Source organism: Cygnus olor, chromosome 24, assembly GCF_009769625.2.
Source record: "Cygnus olor isolate bCygOlo1 chromosome 24, bCygOlo1.pri.v2, whole genome shotgun sequence".
Taxonomy (NCBI): domain Eukaryota; kingdom Metazoa; phylum Chordata; class Aves; order Anseriformes; family Anatidae; genus Cygnus; species Cygnus olor.
Window position 1 is genome coordinate 3,861,904 of NC_049192.1, and position 21,714 is coordinate 3,883,617.

Sequence of the window (21,714 nt, forward strand, 5' to 3'; positions counted from 1 at the left end):
CACGACACTCCCTTCTGCATTAACACTAGATTCTTCTACACAACCTTTCAGGGATAATTATTCAAGGTGTACAATGACTCCTGCGACAAGCATGAAAGAGACTGAAATGTCACCCTGAGCATTATGACAATGGACACCCAGGAACTGGCTAGCTAAGGAAGCAGGATAGTGTGACTTCAGGGTATATTTCCCTTTATTTTGTTTGCATCAAAAATTACCGTTCTAATTAGCGTGCACCTTCTTTGCTCACAACCCAGAGATTCACCTAACACTCGAAGCACACACAAAAGGCACGCTGGCCAGGGCAAGGCAGCCTTCCTTCCCTTCTCCAGACCAGCGAGGCCACTCCAGGAGGGTCTCAGCACCTTCCCCAGCCCCAGAGCTGAGGGCTAAGCCTGCCCTCCATGCTGCCTGCAGCCCTCCCTCACACAACCCCGTGCCTGCACGCAGGCCATCCCACAGTCGCCATCTTGAGGCTGCCTCAGCCCGTGAGGGAAAGGCGGGACAAGATGGTGAAGTGCGGGAAACAGACTCCCCAACCTGTAAACAGCCTCCACAACCTGTAATCAGACTCCACAACCTGCAAAGTTGTAAAGTAGGTGTGTTTATTCAGCGCTGGGCAGCACGGAGGGTCGCACCACCACAATCGTGCGCACCCGCCACAGTAGTTCATCCTGTATTTATACAGCAGGAGTTACACCGGTAAGGGAACGCCTATACATATTCATAACCTCTCCCCGAAAGGGCGGTTTTATTACAATGAGTTCCGAGAAATCATTTCCATTGTCTCCGCCTTTAAATCCTCCCAATTGCGCACACTCAGTGCCACCTTGTGGTCGTGGGCCGGGGTGTTCGGGATGAAGGCTGTATGTCTTCCTCACCATGGACTTTTCACTTCAGTCGTAAAAGTCGTCTGAACCCGTTCTTGCTTAACAGGGAATGTGCTATCTTCCCGTTTTATCGCTTTTCTTTTCTTGATAACTAGTGTTCACAATGGCCTGGGCTATAGAAATCCCTTATCTTCCAGAGCTATCCTGTCTCAGTCCTGCCCTTGTGATTAGTTTACAATATACATCTGTGTTAGCTAAAACTTGCAAAATCAGCATGGGGTGGCCTCTCCAGACCTGCTAGAGTTCTACGGTTAACCCTTTAGCATCTATTCCTTACTTCAATCCCCCATTTTCTAAACCGTTAGTAAATTCTTTTACTTGTTTCTACAAAATACTTTCTTTTTCTAAGGACTTTCTAAAGTATTTTCCTGATTCTATCTTCTGACGAAGTTGATGCTTTTTCCGGGATTCATAGTCGGTTAGGACATTCTTACTACAAAATATAAAACACTTTAGCAACAGAATAATACAAATAATTGTTTTAGCCAGGTGACATTGGGCAACCATGAGGTTAATTTATGCCACGACTATTGGAGTCCCTAAGTAGCTCCATCCTGAGATACTTGATGGAGAACTTTGGTATGTTCCCAAATTTTCTGAATGTTGGTCTCTATTTCCCTAGATACAACGTTCTTCACAAGTGAGACAAGTATGTTAGCATCAAAAGTTGCATCAGACATGGTAATTAAAGCTGTAATTACAAAGCAACAAAGTGATGAAACGATCTGATAAAATTACCACAGGAACCCAAATCTCGGTATTATTTCTTATAACAATGCCTTGGTTACCTCCTTAGCCTTGTTGATTTGGCAAGGGAATGCTTCTGGCCATCCAGAAAAATGGAGGCTTTCTCCACCACCCAAGCAGAGGTGTCACAGAGCAGCACCCACCCAAGGAGAACCCATGGTGGGAGGCCCAGTTCCCTCAATCAGTCAGGGGGGATGGGACTAGGTGATCTTTCAAGGTCCCTTCCAATCCCTAACATTCTGTGATTCTGTGATTCTGTCTCTAGCAGCAAATGCTGTGCCTCCACCTACAAGCAGCTGGTTTGAGAGGCAGACTGAGTTCAAAGAAATAAATAGGGTATTTTCTTCAGTACCTGCCCTGGTTTTCAGCATGGTGTCTTTTTTCTTCACTGATCTTGATTCACCCTAGGGACGTGCATGCTTCTTGCATTATGCAGTCTGTCCACCCTTCTGGCATTAAATGGAAGGGTGTTAGAGATCTTGCCACATTGTGCTGGCCAGGTGAATAAGCAAACTTGGTATTATCAAGCTGCTTTTCAATGTTGGGCCAACACAAAACGAGCAGCCCTTAAAAGTTGCTGATCAGGAACATCATCAGTCATGAAGGCATAGGGAATGAGGGCAGAGCTGTCAGGAAGACTTACAGCATAATGGAAGGGAGGAGATACCGGAAGAATGGAGGGTAACAGTGGGAGGATTTGGAGGTCTGGGCGAAGACTGTGGCCCTGGGCCATTTTCTTCCTCTTTCATAGAAACACTGAATCATTAAGGTTGGAAAAGTCCTCCAAGATCACTTGGTCCAACTGTCCCCCTACCACCACTATCACCCACTAAACTATGTCCCTAAGTGCCAGGCCCAACCTTTCCTTGAACACCCCCAGGGACGGTGACTCCACCACCTCCCTGGGCAACCCGTACCAATGCCTGACCACTCTTTCTGAGAAGAAATGTCTCCTCATTTCCAACCTGAACTTCCCCTGTTGCAACTTGATGCCATTTCCTCTAGTCCTATCTCCGGTTATCTGTGAGAAGAGGCCGACCCCCAGCTCCCCACACCTTCCTTTCTGGTAGTTGCAGAGAGCAGTAAGGTCTCCCCTGGGCCTCCTCTTCTCCAGACTAAACAACCCCAGCTCCCTCAGCCGTCAGTTTTTAACCCAGCAAACAGTGTACCTGTCCAAGCCATGGGCCGCCAGCTTCTCCAGGAGAATACCGTGGGAGACCGTGTCAAAGGCCTTGCTGAAGGCTAGGTAGACAATGTCAACAGCCTTTCCTTCATCCACCAAGCAGGCCACCCAGTCACAGAAAGAGATGAGGTTGGTCAGGCAGGACTTGCCTTTCATGAACCCATGCTGACTGGGCCTGACCCCCCGGTTGTCCTGCAGATGCTGTATGGTTGCATTTAAGATGACCTGTTCCATCACCTTTCCTGGCGCCGAGGTCAGGCTGACCTGACAGGCCTGTAGTTACCCAGATCCTCCTTGTGACTCTTCTTACAGATGGGTGCCACATTAGCAAGTCTCCAGTCATCTGGGACCTCTCCAGATGACTATGACCGCTGATAGATGATGGAAAGGTGCCCAGCAATCACATCCGCCAGCTCCCTCAGCACCCTCGGGTGGATTCCCTCTGGCCCCATAGACTTGTGACAGTCCAGGTGGAGCAGCAGGTCTCTAACTGCTTCCACCTCAACTGTGGGGGGCTTCTTCTGCTCCCCATCCCAGACTTCCAGGTTGGGAGGCTGAGTACCCCAAGGATAACTGGTCTGACTATCAAAGACAGATATAAAGAAGGCATTAAGAGCCTCAGCCTTTTCCCTATCCTCAGTAGTCATGTTCACCACCACATCCAGTAAAGGATGGAGATTCTCCTTGCCCCTCCTCTTACTGTTAATAGATTTGTAAAAACATTTTTTTTTTGTTTTCTTTTACCGTAGTGGCCAGGTTGAGCTCATGCTGGGCTTTAGCTTTCCTGTTTTTTTCTCTGCATATGCTGGCAACTTCCTTGTTCTCTCCTGAACTTGCCTGTCCCTTCTACCACTGGACATAAACTCTCTTTTTTTTCTCCTGGAGACTCAGCAAAAGTTCCCTGTTCGGCCACACCAGTCTTCTTCCCCGACAGCTCATCTTACAGCACGTGGGGACTGCCTCTTCAGCAGGCTGGAGCCTGCTCCAGCATCCTCAGCTGCCTGTAGCTCTGGAGCTGCTGCTGGATGGTGGGCAGAGAAGTTAGTGCCAGAAAGCTGCCTGGTTGCTCTGTACCCATCCCTGCTCTCCCCTTTTGGCTTCTCTGTAGCCAAGTGAGAGGCTGAACTAAGGACTTGGATGCTTCCCAAACAATGCTTTTCTGAGCTGGTCACTGGAAATGGATCTAAGTCCCTTTCTCCATAACAAAATCGAAAGGAAAAGTCCCTTAAGTAGCTTAAGACTGCATTTCATATTGTTCTCTGGCAAGCACACAAGAGAGCACAAACCCTTCTAACCTGCTGTAGTTAACCCATGCTGATGTCTGCAGCATTGGCTACATTTGAATGACATCTTTTTTAATTTAGGGATCAGTTTCTGCATATCTCCATTTTCTTTTCAGCACCTAAGGAAGCACTTTCTATTACATTTTTCTTAGGCAGAAGCAAGTCTTCGAGTCTCTTACGTGACTTCTAACTCTTTCGAAGACCCATTGCCAAAGCAAGGACCGCTTCCCATTTTTCTCAGTGAGATGTTGTGTTACACTTCGCAACCAAAAGAGGTCAGCATCTTCTCAAAGTAGTAGTGAGCAAGAAGGAAAAGAGGGAGGCAAGTGGTCTTTACCAAAGGGACAATTCTTGATTAGTGCCCTTGATTTCCCCACCCCTCCGTTTCCCTTTTCTGCTGGCAGACTCAATTGAAAAAAAGCACAGAAGAAGATCGCTAACCTTTAACTTCCTGTTGACTGCTTGTAACTTTCTCTCTACCCATGAGAGTGAACTTGTGGAGTCAAAGAAGATACTTACAGTGCCAAACCCACTTTTTTTTTTTTTTTTTTTTTTTTTCTGACAAATTGTTGTTGGTTCTCTCCCTCAAACACACATGGGAGTTGATCAAAACATCACTGAATTTCTTTCAGCGTGGATGGAGTGTTTTGTTGCTGTTCAGTTTTTATCCTCTGTCCAAGTGTTTTTCTGTTGCTTATATTTGTGCATGACTACACAAATAGTTCTAAAATAATTGCCCTTTGCGTCTCTTGTTTTTGTTAGTCAGGCGTTCAACGGCTCTGAAAGTGAAAGCTGTCTGGCAGACAGCCTGCTTATTTTTTCGTGTTCATATAAAATCTCTCGCTGTGGCATTCGGTGGCAACTCAATGCCACTACAAAAGCTGTATTAAACGATAGTTTTGATAACCATCTATGTGTGGTACATATGACCGGCAGCTGCTGAGCGATACGGCAGCTTGGCTCTACAGTCCCACAGAGGAGGATGAAGCTCTGCTTTTTACCACAGCTCTTGCTGGGGAGAAGCAAGTTTCCTTCCCTGTTCATCCACTTCTCCTCCAAGGGAAGGTTCCTTCCATGTCCGGGAAGGAACCAGGTGCATCTGCAGCCAGCCCCTGCTTTCTGTGCTGCAGTGCTTGTTCCCTGGGTGAATGTGTTAGAAAAGGAGGGAGGGAGAACTGCAATTTAGCTTTATCTGCTACAGGCATCACATTTCAGAAACAGCACTGAAAAAAAAACAGTGAGGTTTTAAAAGAAGTTGGCATCAAAACCAGGAACAAGTAGAATGTTGATGTTTTACTACTTGATTTAACTATTACTTCCTCCCTGCCCGAAGCTGTTGATCTGCTGTTTCCCTCCACGACGACAAAACATAGCCCGGTGGCCTTCGCAGTTTGCTTACAGTGCGAATAAATAACCTGTTGGGAAAGAGTATTTTCGTTTCTTCAAAGAGCTAAACTGGGATTGTTTCTCCAAGTAGTACCAACAAAGAAGAGAGCTACTACAGAGGAAACTGCTAAAACCCACCGAGACTGCTCCTGCTGGTGTTGGACAATGAGCGTATCTCGACAGAAAACAAAGTGAAACAACTGCTAATACTAGAATCCTCGGAAACATATTTCATAGGATGTTGCTTATTTGCAAAACCTAGGTTTGTTTTAATTAGAAATAACAGCATTTCCTACTCATCCTTTTTTCTTTTTTCTTTAACAATTACTCTACAGCCCTTGTTGTCCTGCAGCCAGCAGGCACCTGCTCCCTGACTTCCCTCCATCTCCACGTGAAGTCCTGATGTGGCCAAAGGCTCGGTGCAGAGCTGGGCACTGAGGTGTGGTTTGTCCCTGTCGCTAGCAAGGCTGGAAAAGAAACCACGGCCTGCGTGCTAGCTCTGTGCAAAAGTTTTCCAGTGCAATGGTGCCCTGAGGGAGAAAGGAAAGGGTTGAAACTGGTGTTTGGTGCTTCTCGTGAGTCACAGGCAGGAACGGGCGGGCAGATCCAGCAGAGTCCAGCGTGCTCTGCCCTTGGACGGGGCACAGCTCAAGCCGGCGCAGCGCAGCGCTGCTGGCAGAGACCTGCTCAGTTCCAGCTCCGGTGCTCCCGGCTGTACTTCAGGAGTCCCTCCGGTGCTTCTTCTGTTCATGGTATTCTGTTATCTTCTGCTGGAAATACACTGTGGACAAGAAAAGGTCGTTTGCCGTCACCAAACACCGCAAGTGCCAGAGCTGTCACATCCATGCTCCGTTGCTTGTGCACGGAGCTGAGCGGCAGGATGCAGGGAGGGCCCGGCTGCGTGGCTGTCACCCAGGTGAGGGTGGCATCGAGGTTGTGGCAGTTCCACCCAGGGCTCTCCACCCACCCCAAACGAGCTTTATCAAGCTTGGGTTAGCGTAAGGCTTTAACCCACGCCATCACTCCTATTCAGTTTCAGTGTTTCCTATCCAACCAGCGAGGAGGAAAGAAAGTGGGAGGCCCCGAGATTGTGAACAGCCAGAACGGTGACGTAGGCTGGGAATATGACAGGAAAGCTGGGATTGTGCCATGCCTCTCTCCCAGGTCCGTGCCCCGCTGGGCAGGTTGCAGGCGGGCTGTAAGGGACCCACCACAGGCTCCATGTGCCGCCCGCCGCCCGCAGCGCTGCCCCACGCGCCCTCTGCTGTGCTGCACCCCAGGCCACGACGTCTCTGGCCACCGACAGATGTTTTTGGTGACGTCCTCAACCTCTCTCGCCTCTATTTGCTCTCATCATGAGCTGGGAGGAGGCTCGGCTCGGGCTGGTGCCCTCCTGGGCAAGAGGAAGCACCAACCCAGCCACCACGGATCCGCGCTGGAGCCGGCAGCAGAGATGAGTCAGGACCTGCTGGCAGCACAGCTAGGAGCCAGCTCCCAGCTGCTGCCTGAGTCCAAGCCAAATATTTGCGCTGCTACTGGCATGTTTGCCTGAACATTGAGCCCTTGGTAAGCCTGCCTCAGCCCCAGACAAGATCTAAAATGAGCCCGGGGACGGCTTTTTGATTGCTTGACAGGGGCGGAGAAATGCAAGTATTGAAGGCAAATGGGTGCTCAGGTGCCTCCTGCTGCCCTGAGCGTCCCCAGCCCGGCGCTGCAGCCTGCCCTGGGCACGGGGCATCTTTTTACCTTAACCAAATGCCCCAGGACTTTGCAGAGCTCACCCGACCAGTGAAGAAAGGAGAGATGAGGCCGTTTACCTTCCTGCGGGATCCTGTTCTTCTCTGCATCCTCAATAAATAGGGAGAACATGTTCGTCTTCACAAACTTCTTCACAAACTTGCGGTTGGTCTTGGAGGCGATGGCTTTGCAGAAGGCTCGCTCCTGGAAGGTGCCTGGGCCGTTTTTACTCCACTTGATGTGCGAGGCGTAGTGTCCAACTATTCGGACGAAGAACTGCACAAAGGCCTCGGAGACGAGCGTGTTCAGCTGCTCGGGTGCTGGAAGAGGACACGGAGCACGAGAGGTGGGCATGGCACTTCTGGACATACGGAAGATGGTCCTATTTTAACCTGGCCAGTTCACAGGCTGTGCTTCCACCCCAAGAAACTGTTATTTGCTTAAAACCTCCCTCTGCCTGTAAGCTAATTTTGCTAAAGGAGCACCGGCTGCATTTACTTTCCAGGGCAGCAGCATCTTTGCAGGCCAAATACTGACAAAACCCGATTTTTGAAGCAGAATCACTTGTTCCTGTTCTCACGTTTTGCAGGGCAGGAGAAGGGCCAAGGCATTTCTCTCCTGTGGCTGCATTTTGCCTCAGTTTGGGGCGGGAACACCTCAGGCCAGGTTCCATTAGAAAAGCCATTTTGCTGGGGACTGTGGCCACCCGCAGAGGGCAGCTGCATGTATTTTACCACCTGTAAAGAGACGCCCTTACTGTGCACGTTGTTGTTGTTGTTGTGCCTGTTCAGAGACGTCAGCATCTCGTTCTGCAGCTTGATGGGCAAGATCTCCTCCTCATCCCCGACCTGGAAGGCAACGGGGCTGTGAAGCACCTGGCACTGGTGGGAACGTGGCTCGGGTTCAGGCAGCCCATCAGCACGGCTTTCTGTAGGGCTCATTCATTATCGCGCGCGGTGATGCTGGGCGTGGGATGCCCACAGACCCAGGTGCTCTGGCTCATGGGACAGATGCAGCGGGTGGAGAAACCCATTTGTGGGTGTCCTGGTTTCGGCTAGGATAGAGTTAATTTTCCTCCTAGTAGCTGGTAGGGTGCTGTGTTTGGGATTTAGGATGAGAAGAATGTTGATAACACGCTGATGTTTTCGTTGTTGCAGAGCAGTGCTTACACTAAGCCAAGGACTTCTCAGCTTCTCGCTCTGTCCTGCCAGCGGGCAGGCTGGGGGTACAGACCCAAGACAGCTGACCCAAACTGCCCAAAGGGGTATTCCGTACCTTATGGGGTCATGCTAAACAATATATAGGGGTGGCTAGCCGGGGTGGGGGGGCCGGCTGCTCGGGGATAGGCTGGGCATCGGTCAGCGGGTGGTGAGCAATTGCATTCTGCATCACTTGTTTCGTACACATTATTAGTAGTAGAACTATTATCATTACTATTCTTTTCTTTTCTTTTCTTTTCTTTTCTTTTCTTTTCTTTTCTTTTCTTTTCTTTTCTTTTCTTTTCTTTTCTTTTCTTTTCTTTTCTTTTCTTTTCTTTTCTTTTCTTTTCTGTCCTAATAAACTGTCCCTATCTCAAGCCACAGGCTTCATTTTCCTGTTTCTCTTCCCCATCCCAGAGAGGGAGGGGGGAGGGTGAGCAAACGGCTGTGTGGCGCTGAGCTGCCAGCTGGGTTAAACCACAGCAGAGGGACACCCTGACATTCTGACACCCAAACGGGAGAGCTGCCAGGCAGCTGGGACCGAGGAGGGACAGGGGGCCCAGCCCAGCCCCAGGCCCTGTGCAGGGGCACCTACCGCCCGGATGATCTTCCCTTCGCACAGGTCAACTATCAGAGCCTGAAAGAGAGCAGAGAGAGCAACCAGGTTGAGCAACCAGGCTCACCAAGACATCCCTGGCACCGTGGCCTCCTCCCACCCATTTTGGGATCAGACCACTGTGTCTGCAGCCCACGAGGGTGGCAGGAGAGGGCTCGGTCCCTCTGTGCTGCAGGCATCTCCCCAGGGGCCGTGTTTGCCCCAGGCTTGGTGGCTGTCCCCAGCCTCTCTCTGCTTCTGCAGGGCTGGGACGATGCCAGCAGCCAGCAGCCGATGTCGGCTCCCTGAGCCCCCAGGGTCAGGGCTGTGGGTCCTGGGGCAGCACCCAGGGATGTGGAGGTGTTGCCCCAGGTGCCAGAAGGAGGAGGGACACAAAAACCCAATCTGGAGATTATCTTTCCAGATGGGAAAAGGGCACAACCTGAGCCTTCAGCCCCGGAGCCAGCACAATTGCAGGGTGATGGAGAAATTCACATCTCCATCCAGACACCTTCACCCTCCCTGGCTGAAATACCTCCTCCATGGGCTGATCCAGGACCCGCTCCAGGTGCCGCATCTGGATGCCGACCATGAAGGGCGTGGGGCAGCAGACGGTGTCGAGCAGGCACTCGGGGACCACGGGGATGTAGGTGTGAGCCCACGTGAAGGGGTAGAGGAGAGCAGCCACTGCGTGGATGCACTGCGAGAGGACGCTACGAGAGGACAAGGGGCGCCCTGAGCTTAGCTGCATCCTGCAAGGTTTTGGTGGTGTTTTTTTTTTTTTTTTTGAAAATAAAGAGCTCAGGACTCACCTCAGCTCCTCGGCCAGGAAGATGAGCCGCCGCTCCAACACGGCGGAGGCGAAGATGTGCAGGATGAGGTTGGGGCTGAGCCGCTGGAGCAGCGCCTGGAACTCCACGTGCTCCAGGTGGGCGTCCACGGGCCGCGTGAGCTCGATGAGCTGCGGAGGGAGAGCCACCAAACCCCCTTAGGAGGTGAAATGTCCCCCCAACACCGACCTGGCCCCCCAAGAAGGCAGTTTGGGAGCAGTTAATGACCATGGCGCTGCCCAAACACCCTTCCTGGAGTTTGCAGCACCTCCATCAAGATCCTCTGCAAAGCACAAACTTCTTGTCCTGCGTGGCGATTTGGGACACGCAGCAACAAAGGTGCAGTGATGATGCGTACTGTGGCATTTGTTAATTAGGATAATGGAATTTTAACCAAAATGCGTCTTTTCTCCAGTGCTCATGAGTCTCTGGTGGGAGCCCAGCAGGGAAGTGCCCCGATCTCAGCAGCTGACAGCTCGCCTGTGAGCAACAGCGGAGAAAGTTGCCCGGGAAAAGGAGGAAGGATTAGGACATGACTTTTTTGCTATAAAAACCACATAAGCTTCCTCAAAAGACTCCCTCAGAGGGCCAGCTCGCCTCGTGACAGCTAGGATGGCCCAAAGGTGAAACACGGAGCAGATATTTGCGGGTGGTCTGTCCGTTTTGCTGGCTCTGCCCTGGAGAGGAGCCTCCTAAACCTGGCCGGTGCATGTTCCCCGCTGTGGGCAGCCCCAGACAGCGACCAGCGAGGGGCTGGCAGGACTGTGTTGCCCATCACAGCCCTGGCCCCAGCTTTGTCTGGGTTCGGGGATTACCCTCTCCTCCCCGGGCTGTGACACACTTCCAGCTGTGTTCCCAGCCAGCAGCTCAGGGCTTGGCCGGGCTCCGCAGCCCCTTTCCAGTACAAATCCTGCGTGGTCCTCAGCTCCCGGCCCATGCAGCACCCAGAATTTATTTTCACCCCCTTCCCGTTTTCTCATGGATCTCCCCGACTTGCTCCAGCCCCTGCCTGGAGCCCAAAGCCCATCTCTTTCGAAGAACCGTCCCCATGTGTCCTCCCTCTCCGTCACCCCCAGCCACGCTCCCTGCAGCCTGGCCCTCAGCCAGAGCATTGAGCAATGTGCAAAGCCCTTGCGCAAGCTTTCCTGGATGAAGAAATCTCTTGCAATTTGATAGCCAGCTGCCAAATTGCACTAGAGAGAAGGGATCCTGCTTCCCAGACCCACCCTGGCAGGACACATCCCCGGCGATGCTCAGCACTGACGTTATCCTGCGAGGTGCCGGGGCAGATCCAACCACTTTTTCACTGAAGCTTCACCGGAGGAGAAAGGAAAAGCAAAAGAAAAGGCTCTGCCTGTGCTAGCCTGGCCCCGTGCGGTGCGTGGGCGAGACGAGCCCCGTGGGCAACCGTGCCCTGCTCAGATCTTTCTGAGCAGCACCGCAGGTAAAGAGCCGGGCTTGCCGCACGCCGGCGGCACACCCTCGGGTGCGGAGGGCGAGCTGCGCAGCCTGCGACAGTGCCCAGCCCTGGCCCCACCGCGAGCCCCAGCCCAGAGGTGTGACCTGCGGCTCGTGGGCAGGGTGCTGCAGGCAGGGTGCTGCAGGTGCCCCGGCACGGCGCGGTGCCAGAACGCACGGGCCCTGCTCGTGCAAGCGGCAGCGAGCTAAGGACGGTGGCCGGGTGAGGTTTGCATTGGTTGCTCCAGCTCCGGGCTGATGGAGCTGCAAGGTGGCATCACTGTGGATGGGATCCAGCCTCATCCTCATCTCATCCTCATCCTCATCCTCATCCTCATCCATCCTCAGCCTCATCCCATCCATGTTTCTCCTCCCCTCCTCCTCCTCCTCCTCCTCCCTCCTCTCCCTCCTCCTCCTCCTCCCCTCCTCCTCCTCCTTCTCCTCACCCTTCTCCTCACCCTCCTCCTCCTCCTCCTCCTCCTCATCCTCCTCCTCCTCCTCCTCATCCTCACCACTGGCTGCTCTCCTCCTCGGCAAGGAGGGAGGGGGCACCCACATCTCCCAGGGCATGAAGCCCCCCCAGCCTGACCCACTGCTCCAGGGAGCACCCATGGGTGCTGCAGATATGGAGGATGCTCCAGCGGGCAGCCCGGGCTCCCCATGTTGGAGCAGACCAGAAGGTGCTGAGCCCCCAGAACCCCACCAACCTCTGTGCCCGACTCGGGGATGAAGCTTTTGATGGTGACCGTCTTCCCTGGAGCCGGGAAGGGCGATTCCCGGAGGCCCTGCATGAAGGGGTAAATCACCGCCATGGAGATCTGGCGCCTCTTCTCCACCTCGTCCAGGATCTGGGGGAGGCAGAAAGGAGCCGTCAAACCCCGGTGGGTGGCCTGACAGCTGCCAGGGCCACCACTGTGCTGGATGGAGCCACCGCGTCCCTACCTTGGAGAAGAGCCCAAAGCAGCCCAGGCAGCTGATGATGCAGAAGACCTCAGGGAGGCGGACGCCACGGCCGGAGGGCTGGAAGAGGATGGAAAAGGGTTTGAGCATCTCCCAGCCCCACGACACCATCTCCCTGCTCTCCCCAGTGAACTCCAGCCCCATTCGCCACGCGAGATGTGCTGGGAACCCAAGGAGATGCCCTTCGAGGGGCATGGATGGCTCTGGCATTTCAACGGAAAAAGAAAACAACTGCCCGCTGGAGGATTTTCGAAGCCGGTGCTCTGGCCAAGGACGCAGTCCATGCTGTATAAGCAGATGGTGCTGGGGCCTGGAGAAGGCAGTTTGGATGCCGGAGTCGTTAATAGTTTTGGTGCAAAGCCCTTTGGCGTATTCCCAAAGTTTCCTCCCCATCCTCCGAGACCTCCTGCCACACTCTCCACCCTTCCCAGAGCTAATGGGGGATGCTCACCAGCAGCCGCCTGCAGTAGCCGATCTTCCTGCTGCCGTCCACGTTCGTCAGGACAAAGGAAAAGGTTTCACTGCAAGGAGGGACAAGGCATGGGAATGGGACGGCTCTCCCAGCCCGCAGCCCCCGCGTACGGCGGCACCGGGTGGGAAGTGGCGGCCGGGGCCCCGCAGCGGGGCAGGTACCTGGTGAAGTCGGTGACAGGCGCCCAGTTGTTGCCATCGGGGAAGCAGAAGAGGGGAATGGCTTGCAGGAGGCGCTCCTCCTCCTCCTTCTGGCCCCTCAGGAGGTTCTCGCGCTGGAACGAAGTGATGCCGCGAGTCAGGGCGACGCATGGTGCCCACAGCCCCGGGGTTCTGCTGGGGGCAGGGGGGGACCTTTTGGCCCCAGCGTCCCTGGGTCAGACCGAAGCAGAAGGTGCCTGCACATCCCTGGGCATGCATCTCCCCAGAGTCCCAATTTCAGCCTGTTTTACCCCGTGGATATTGGGGTGCAGTGCAGGCACCCAGGGTGCAGGCACCTGTTTGCACTCTGCAAACGGGGTGTGGGGGGGTCTCCATGTGCCACCTCCCCAAGAGGTGATTTTGTTGCTGGAGCTCCCAGGGAGCTCCGAGGAGCAGGACTGGGCTCTGCCTGCTGGGGAGAGGTGAGCAGGGAGCACCGATGGGCTGCTTCGCCTGGGCACTGTGCCCCCCAGCTGGGACCACGGGGAGGGAGGGAGGGGGGGTCACAGCAGTCCCAGAGCCCCACATTGGGGTCTGCACCTCCAGGGCACGGGGTGCTTTCCTGTTCTGCACTGGCTCTAGCGGTGGGGGAAGGAGCAACGTCCCCTTTTCCTCTTAACCTCAGAAAACTCATATTTTTCCCCAAAAGTGGGACTTTAGTCCTTACCTTTGGGAACTGGTATGCTATCTTGGGTTCATAACGTCCATCTGAAGTCTTCTTCAGCGACACCACCACCAGGTACTCAAAGAAAAACTGTCCGGCAGAGTAGAGGACAGAGCTCCGGTCTCCTGCCTTCCCTTGCAGCGCTCGCGAGGAGTTGCTTTCTGCAGCAGAAGCCTCCTGTTTTCCTTCTGTAGCCAAAAAAAAAAAGCAAAAAACAAACCAAACAAAAATAAAAAAAAAGAGAGCACAGTGAAACAAAAGGCCAGGAGGTGTCCTGGTGGCAGGACGGGAGACGCAGAGCTACCCAAGAACCGACCAGAGGGGAGCGGGACCCAATGCCCATGCACCCTGCAAGGGTGGTGGTGAACAGCCAGGGGCCCATCAGCGCAGGACACGGAAAGGAAAGAAAGAATTAGCTTTTAGGAGTCTTTTGGAGAAAATCTAAGCACTGTCAGAGCCCCCCAGAACTCCTTCACCCTGTGTCAGTGAGGGCAGAGGGATACCCAGAGCAAAGCCAGCATGTGGGGTGGTGGAGAGCAGACGGTCTCTTCAGAAATGTGTGGGAATGTTTTTGGAGTACTTAAATTTATTTTCTTAGGGGGAAAAAAACAGCAAACAGCCAGCACAGATGTTGCTTGAGCACCTCCAAAAGCTCCAGTGAGATGAATCCCAAAGTCTCCCTGCCAGATGCCCTCAGTCCTGGGAATTGCTGATTGCAAATGAGATACTCGAGGGTTTTCCCTAAGCCGCAGCTCCCAGAGCGAAGCAGCTCCCTGCGACTGCATCCTCATTCTTCTTGGGCTGGCTGGGGAGAACAGCTGGGGAGCGTCAGCTGTCACAACCCCAAACTGAGAAACGAGAAGGAGAAGAGCCCGAGCTGACATCTCCAAGGGCCCTGGGATGGGCGCCACGGGGCAGCGCGATCGAGGGCTGGCAGTGGAGGAGCTCGGGGCTGGCAGGGGGCTGAGGCCATGCCACAGCTCTGCCCTCTCCCAGCAGCCGCCTGTGACTTTGTAAATGCCCAATTCCCAGCACTGAAGCTGTCCTGGACTTGGTCTTGCCTCTGACTATGGCACGGCATTACAGCAACGCTTGAGCTGCTTCTAGGTGTAACAGGCAGGAAAACAAACGCATGGATGAAACAACTCCTGCAGTTTGTCCCCGTATCCCAGAGTATCCTGTGGGCTTTCTGCAGCTCAGCAGCTCAATATCCAGCTGTGGTTGGCTGCTCCCATGTCCTTCTCTGATGGCAGTTCTGGGGTCAGGCCCACCCTGCGTGTCCCCCACAGCTCCGTAGCCATCTCCTTTAGTCCTGAAACAGGGCTCCAGCCTTCGCTCCTGGTCACTGGCAGCCGACGGGAGCAGAAAGCTCGGCCGAGGAGGTGACACTGGCTGTCCCATCACGGGTGGTCCCTGCCCAGGGACCAGAATCACCTGTCCCTGGGCATCTCTCATTTCTCCATCATCTTGTCTAGGCTGTACCGTGGGGAGGGCTGCTGGCGGCTCCCGTCCTTGCTGGATGCCAGCATTGGTTTGCTTTCCCCTTGCACGTTGTAAGGTGAAAGCACGGTTAAATCCTGCCTGTCCTGTCCTGTCCTGTCCCGTCCTGTATTTCAGGGAATGCAAGACGTGCTCTCCAACAGGATCTGCATTTGCATTTTCTCCATTGGATTTTCAAACACTTAAGAGAAAACCTTCCATGGCGGGGCAGCTGCTGACACCGAGCTGTGGGTCTGCCTCTCGCAGATAGACCCACGATCCTGCCTGGCCCAGCGAGCACTGCTGAGGGCATGGTGCCACTCACCTGGCTGGGCTCTCCTGCACCACGTTGGGTCACAAAGTGTCCAAGCCTAAATCCCTCCAAGACCACAGCACCTCATCCCTGAGCTGGAAGATGAGCTCCGGGGATGTATGGGGCCATGCACCACTGTGCAGCACGGGACTGGTGTAATGTGGCATCCCAGCACTCCCCCAAACCACCAGGATTAGCAGCTCTCCGCGCATCCCGGGGATGCAGGCTGCTGTCACGGGATGGGATTTGCTGCTCTGCTGTCTCAGCCAACAACTCTGGCGTAGCCTGAGCTGGAAGGGACTGGGAACAGCCCAGAGCCCCCCACTGCAAGCAGGGAATGTCCCTGGTTGAGCGAGGCCGTGGTGGGGACGCAGCTCCAAAGGGAAGCAGCTGCTGGTGCTGTGCATTCCCACCCCTCCCTCCCACAAGCACGGAGAGGGCAAAGGCTGGTGCACTGCAACCTGGCCCGCGATGAAAAGGCACCGGCATTAAAAGGAGGAGTTTTTTCTGCATGAACAGCTTTCCACGCTGTTGGGGGAGTTTCTTATCAGCCGAGGGCAGCGCTCGGGGCTGCTTCGTGATGCGGCACGACCTGTTTTGTTCTGCCCAAACAGCTCCTGGGCTGCGGCGGGGGGAAATCTCCCAGCCCCACGCGTGTATTTGCATGGCAGTGAGCCGCTCGCACCACGCAGCCACCCACCTGCCCCAGCGGGGAGGAAATGGCTTTTGCCTCAGTGAGACATTTCTGCTGAGCTTGGAAAAACAATCGAGATATCACAGCGAGAGCGAGAACCAGCCTGCACACAACAGCGCCCACGGGGGGGGGTCACACCGAGCCCCAGAATCCCCAGCCTGGCTCCGTCTTGAGGTGGGGGCAGGCAGGAGCCCCCCATTCCCTATCTCGGCAGTGCTGGCAGATCCCAAAGGACCAAGCTCTGTGCCACCCTCCCGGCGGCCCTGCGGTGCTGCCTGCCTCGGTGGCACCGCACCCTGCGGATGCCGGGGCTGGTGGAGCTGATCCGGGCCAGTTCGACGGCTGTTGTGGCCACCATGCCCGATGCCAGCTCAGCGGGCAAAGGGCTGGCAAAGCCTTTGGGGACGTGGCTGGGGGGAAGCCGGGGGCTCCCTCTGGTGTGGGTGCCAACCTCCAGGGCTGGGTGCCAGTGCCCGGGGGTGGGCGAATCCCCGGGGGATGGAGCAGGCTCGTTCGGGACGGGGCTGGCTCCGCGGGGACGGGGCGCAGCACAAGGGCTGAGCCCCCCAGAGGATGCGGCGAGCCCCGGGGATTTGGGGCGGGCACCGGGCATGGCTGGGGGGGCCCGACCGGGGCCGCTCCCGGTGAGGCTGAGCTGCGTTGCCCGGGCAAGTCCCCGCTCCGCCGGCACCGGCACCGGCACCGGCACCGGTACCGGCACCGTCCCGTCCCGACGGCCCCTCCCTGCCCTCACCTCTGCGGCCCGATCGCCGCAGGCTCCGTCGGAAGAAGTTGCCGATGGATGATGCCATGGTGGCCCCGGTGCGCCCCCGGTGCGCCCCCGGTGCGGCGCGGCACGGCTCGGCTCGGCACGGTTCGGCTTCCGCCCGCCGTTGCGCTTTCGCTTTCCCGGGGGAGGAGGGACGGGACGGGACGGGGCGGAGAGGAGAGGAGGAGCGGGGGGGGGGCCGGGCAGCACCTGGCACCGGCTGGGGCACGGGGGCGGCGGCACCGGGAACGGGGAGCGACAGGGCACGGGAACCGGGAGCGGCTGCTGGAGGAAGAGCCGGGCACCGGGAGCACCGGGCATGGGGGTCCTGGGAGGACCTGGGTGTGGGGGAGCCGGGAGCATCCCTGGGTACGAGGGTCCAGGGAGCACGGGGCACAGGGAAACGGCGAGCACCGGGCACCGGGAGCACCGGGCACCGGGGACCCAAGGGGACCTGGGCATGGGGGAGCCGGGCACTGGGGAAGTGCCCCGTGGGCATCAGGGTGGGGAGCCGGCCCCAGCCCGGGTAGGGGGGAGCTGCCCAGGGGCCGGGAGGGGCGCACCCCGAAGCCGGGGATGATGCTGGACCGTCCCCTCTAGGGGCCAGAGGTTTTGGGGTCCCCTCTGCGGCGTGCTGGGGAACCAGCCGAGCCGCCCTGCCGCTGCCGCCACACTTTCATCCCCATGGCTGTGAGCTTGTCTGGACTTGGGAACGCCGGCCGGGTTGTGCAGTCACCTGTGCTGGCGTTTGTCCATCGGGCAGAGCGTTGCTTCCCTCTCCGGGTGACTCAGAGGTAGCTGGGCCAGCTCCAGGGCTGCAGAGGCCAGTTGCCAGCTCCCTGTGCTAGTGGGGGGAGCAGGGTTCATTAGCACTGCTACGCGGTGGCCGCCCCGTCCCCGCCAGGCAGCCTGCGGGGTCGCTCTGCTTCACTGGGCTTTGCTCATGGTTTCACCGCTCCAGACCCATCAGTGGGAAACGACTCTCTAAAACCAGTGATATCTTTAAAAAAAAAATCCCCTTTCCCCATCATTCACCTGCCCAGACCCTCAATGTTTCTTCTGCCACTTTTAGGCAGTGCTTACACAGCAAATAAAGCGCCCAGAGGGGGCTTTGGGCACAGCTATGAGGATTTTAGGTGTGATGAGCTATGCACAGACCTTAGCCTTAGTGCCGGAGCATGGCTTTTTTCAGACATAGCCCAGTTTTCCTACACCAAATCCCCTCCCTTCGTGTGCTGTGATACCTCCCGTCCCCTTTCCTTCCCTGTCGCTGCTGCCTCGCTGCAGTCCTCAGGGATTTGCTGGTCTGGGGACGGTTTCTGGCTGATCTCGAGGGGTTGGAAGAGCACTTGGGCATCTTGGAGGAGATTGCAGCTGGAGTGTTTGTTGCTCCTAGGAGAAATTTCCTGTTGGCACAACAGGAGAATAAAAATTTAGGGGTTTTCCCTTTCGATTTTAGAGGAAAATCCCTCCTTTCCTGGAAACCGGAGCGACTCTGGAAGAATGGCTGCTGCCTTCAGCCAGAAGAAATCCCCGAATTCTTTTTTTTTTTTTTTTTCCATATGCACAAATATTTTCTGCTTGCTTCCTTTAAGCCAAGCTTCTGACTACGATCCTGTGCTTCGATAACGCCTTGACTCTGCTCAGATGCCTTCTGTGCGCAGAAGAAAAGAGCCGTGTTCCCAGCCACAAACCTCCCCGCTCCCGAGGAAACACTGTCCCTTTGTGCCCCTGGCACAATCCAGCAAACCTTGCGCTGCTGAAAGAGGTTGAACTTTGAATATTCCCACTGAAAGCTCTTTTCTGCAGGAACCCAGCCACCCACCGTGACAACAAACGGGCACATTGTGGGATCTGGGGGGCTTCTGGCCACTGCGGATGCAAAGCTCGCCATTGCACTGCTCCATTGCCGCTGCCAAAATCATTTTGCTTCACCAAACTGAGCCCGGGGAGCTTTGTGTTTTGTTTTGTTTTTCCCTTGCAGCCCCAGTGCTGATGAATACACGCTGGTATTTGGTTTTCTGCTAGCGTGGTGTATTCAGGATGCAAACATCCCGCTGCAAACCCTCTCCCTGCGGAGCCCTGGGCATTGTGCTGTGACCCCGCTAGCACTGCAACCCCTCCTCCTCCTCCTCCTCTTCCTCCTCCTCCTCCTCCTCCTCCTCCTCCTCCTCTCTCTTCCCTCACCTTGTTGCCCCTTGACTCACCCCAGTGCATCCTCACCCTTTCCCCATCCCCTCACCAGGTGCCACATTTCGGGAGGACATTAGGAGCTGGAGCTTCTTGGCTCAGCATCCCTTCAGCACGGGAGCGCTGTTGACTTTACCCCATAACAAAACTAGGGCTGGGGCACGGAGCCGGGGGCTCAGGTTCCTGGCAGGACCCCCCTGGGCAGCCTGGGGCTGGTGACCCACCTTGGGGCTGGGACTCCCATGGCCACGTTTCCAGCTTTTTCCCACTCCAGGGCGTTTGTCCCACTGGATGGCAGCATTCGAGCAAAGAAACTTCTCTGGAGAGCTGGCGGGAGAGGGCAGCTTCCTCCGGAGACTTTTCTCCCTGCTTGTCCGGCTCTCGGGAGGTTTGCTGAGGGCAGGTGGGCTCAGCTCACTTGTGTTTGCACCGTTTCTGCCCTGTTTGGAGCTGGCTGATCCCCAAATCGGGGTGCCATGTAACATCCTCCACCTGCCCCTCTCCCTTTATGCTCAGGGGTGCAGGGGGCCCTGCCTGGACACAGGGGCTGAGCGCCAGCTGGGATGCTCCGTCCCACAACCAGGAGTGAAGCAGCCCCAGACTGGGTGAGGAAGAGAAATGCCAACCCCCACGGGACACTGAAAATGGGGCTTCTTAGCAAGATGCATCCCCTATGGCCCTACACCCCCCTGCGCCCATACCCAGGGTGCGGAGAGCCCTGTTTCAAAATCACCGCTGACCCATGCCACGCATTGCTGTATGAAAAAAAGCCTCATCTTTTAGATTTAGGGACTACTTCCTGCACGGTGGTCGTAGAGGGGGGTGCAAAGCTCCCAGTGATTAAAAAGCAAAGCAAATCCATCTGCTTTTCCTTGCACCAAGCTGGTTTTAATCCCAAGTATTTTAATCTGCCCTTGGGATTCCTTGGATGTGGTGTTTGGCAGAGGGGCTCGGGCAGCACTGGGTGGGAGGGCAGGATTGGTGCTGGGCTGCAGCCCCCCCCACCCTGCAAATATAGTGCAGGGAAACCGTTCCTTTCTGGGGCTGTTTGATGGTCAGGAGGAGCAAAGACGTCTCAGCTTACAGGCTCACGGCTGGGCTGGCATCGCTGGTTTGCAAGCGGGCATCCATAGATGGAAAGGGTCGCGCTGCGCAGCCTTGCCTCAGGTGTAGCACGAGACCTTCCTCAGCCTCCGCGTACCAAGCCAGGAACTTGTCCCGGGTAAAAATGCCAGCTCCGGGCTGCTTTGGCCTTGGCAGTGTGTTTCAGGTGTTAATCAGCTGCAGCGTGCAAAGCCTGTGTCCGTCTGGGTGCACGCGGTGCTGGCTCCCAGGTGCTTGCTGCCCCTATTCTGCGTTTCTCCCTCCTCTTTGCCCCCCAAGCGGGGCTCTGGCGCACAATTAGTGCCCAGCTGAGCTCGAGAAACTTGCAGCATATGTGGAAGCAGGTGGTGGCAGCAGGGTCCAGCCTCCTGGTGGCTTTTGCAGAGCTCTGGACATTGCTGCTCTGAAGCATCGTGGCTCAGGGACCTGCCAGGGTGCTGGGGACACCAGGGGCACCAGGGCACTGGGGATGGTGGTGGCTCATCCCCTGGGGAGCGTGGGATGATGCTGGGCTGGGGCAGCCAGTGGGGAGCTTGTTTTGCTTCTTGTCAAAGAAAAGAAGGAGAATGGGGATTTTCAGGGTTTTCGCAGTTGGGCTGAGCAGGCTGGGACGGGGAGGGCAGAAGCTGGGGGTCAGTCCTGCCTCTGATGGCCTGGGGGGCCACCCCCATGACACTGCTGCCCTGCACATGGTGCTGGCCCCAGACTTTGCCCCACTCTCTCCAAAGAACAACAAGCATTTGCACCTCAGCACAGCCCCGGGGGGCCAGGGTGCACTGGCACAGCAAGAGCCCCCCATTTACGCTGGCAGGGCTGCAAACCTTGACCCTGAACCAAGCTTTTACTCAAGGAGCTCTGTAAGATTTGCTAATCTCGAAATATTGTTGGCATCCAGGGCAGTGATTTACTGCGTGTTTTGCCACAGCAAGAACTTTCCGAAAGGCCATGCTAAGTTTACACCGGAGCGGCCGGGATCAGATAACCGGCTGCTGGCTGCTCCCTCCGTTCCCCCCAGTCCCCACTGGCTGCTGTGCTGGGTGCAAAGGACATCAGCTTCCCCGCGCCCTGCGAGGAGGAGGTGACCCCAGTCACAAGCAGCAGCAGAAAGGGGACACCGAGGGTGTTTTTGCCCATCCAGGTGGCAGGGTGGGATGTGAGGAAGATGCGGATTTGTGCACGGCTGTGGCACTTCAGGTTTGAAGTCAGACTGCCAGGGATAGGAAAGAGCCAGCCCCGCCGTCCTGGCCACGTTTCCTCCCCAAGGGCTTTGCAGGTTGTGAAATTAAATCAGCTTCTCAACATCACCGGCACTTGGGGCTGGATGTTCCCGAGCGTTCCTGCAGTATTTTGCCACCTGTGGGATCGCAAGGGCTTTGGGGGAGCTGGGGAGGAATGTCATGGGATCCTGGGGTGTTCCCCACACCGTCCGACCACTGTTTTTGGGGAGGTCCTCCTCCTTCCTAAGGACCACAGCCCCCCTCCACTGTCACCAGATCCCCTGGGATCTGTGCCACCTCCTAACCCCCAGGAGATGGGAACCAGCTCCCTGCATGTGTTCGTG

The 21,714-nt window shown here is 55.9% G+C and overlaps 1 protein-coding gene across 1 annotated transcript; it reads right to left on the reverse strand.

The window, feature by feature from the left end:
- Positions 1–584: 584 nt before the first annotated feature.
- On the reverse strand, positions 585–17,010 carry DENND2D (DENN domain containing 2D). Its single transcript, XM_040535573.1, has 12 exons — positions 16,845–17,010; positions 13,608–13,792; positions 12,902–13,014; positions 12,720–12,789; positions 12,251–12,328; positions 12,016–12,156; positions 9,833–9,981; positions 9,556–9,733; positions 9,021–9,062; positions 7,984–8,074; positions 7,307–7,546; positions 585–6,270 (listed from the first exon to the last, which is right to left on the reverse strand). Exons 1-12 carry the CDS (start codon positions 16,900–16,902, stop codon positions 6,209–6,211), a joined length of 1,407 nt encoding a protein of 468 aa, XP_040391507.1. The 5' UTR covers positions 16,903–17,010; the 3' UTR covers positions 585–6,208.
- Positions 17,011–21,714: the final 4,704 nt, after the last annotated feature.

What these genes read in the sequence shown, in the direction of transcription:
- DENND2D (XM_040535573.1), bottom strand. Translation starts at nt 16,902, where the DNA reads ATGGCATCATCCATCGGCAACTTCTTCCGACGGAGCCTGCGGCGATCG. An exon ending in GCGGCGATCGGGCCGCAGAG is followed by an intron (nt 13,793 to 16,844) that starts GTGAGGGCAGGG and finishes TTTTGGCTACAG; the next exon opens with AAGGAAAACAGGAGGCTTCT. An exon ending in CAACAACAACAACGTGCACA is followed by an intron (nt 7,547 to 7,983) that starts GTAAGGGCGTCT and finishes GTCCTCTTCCAG; the next exon opens with CACCCGAGCAGCTGAACACG.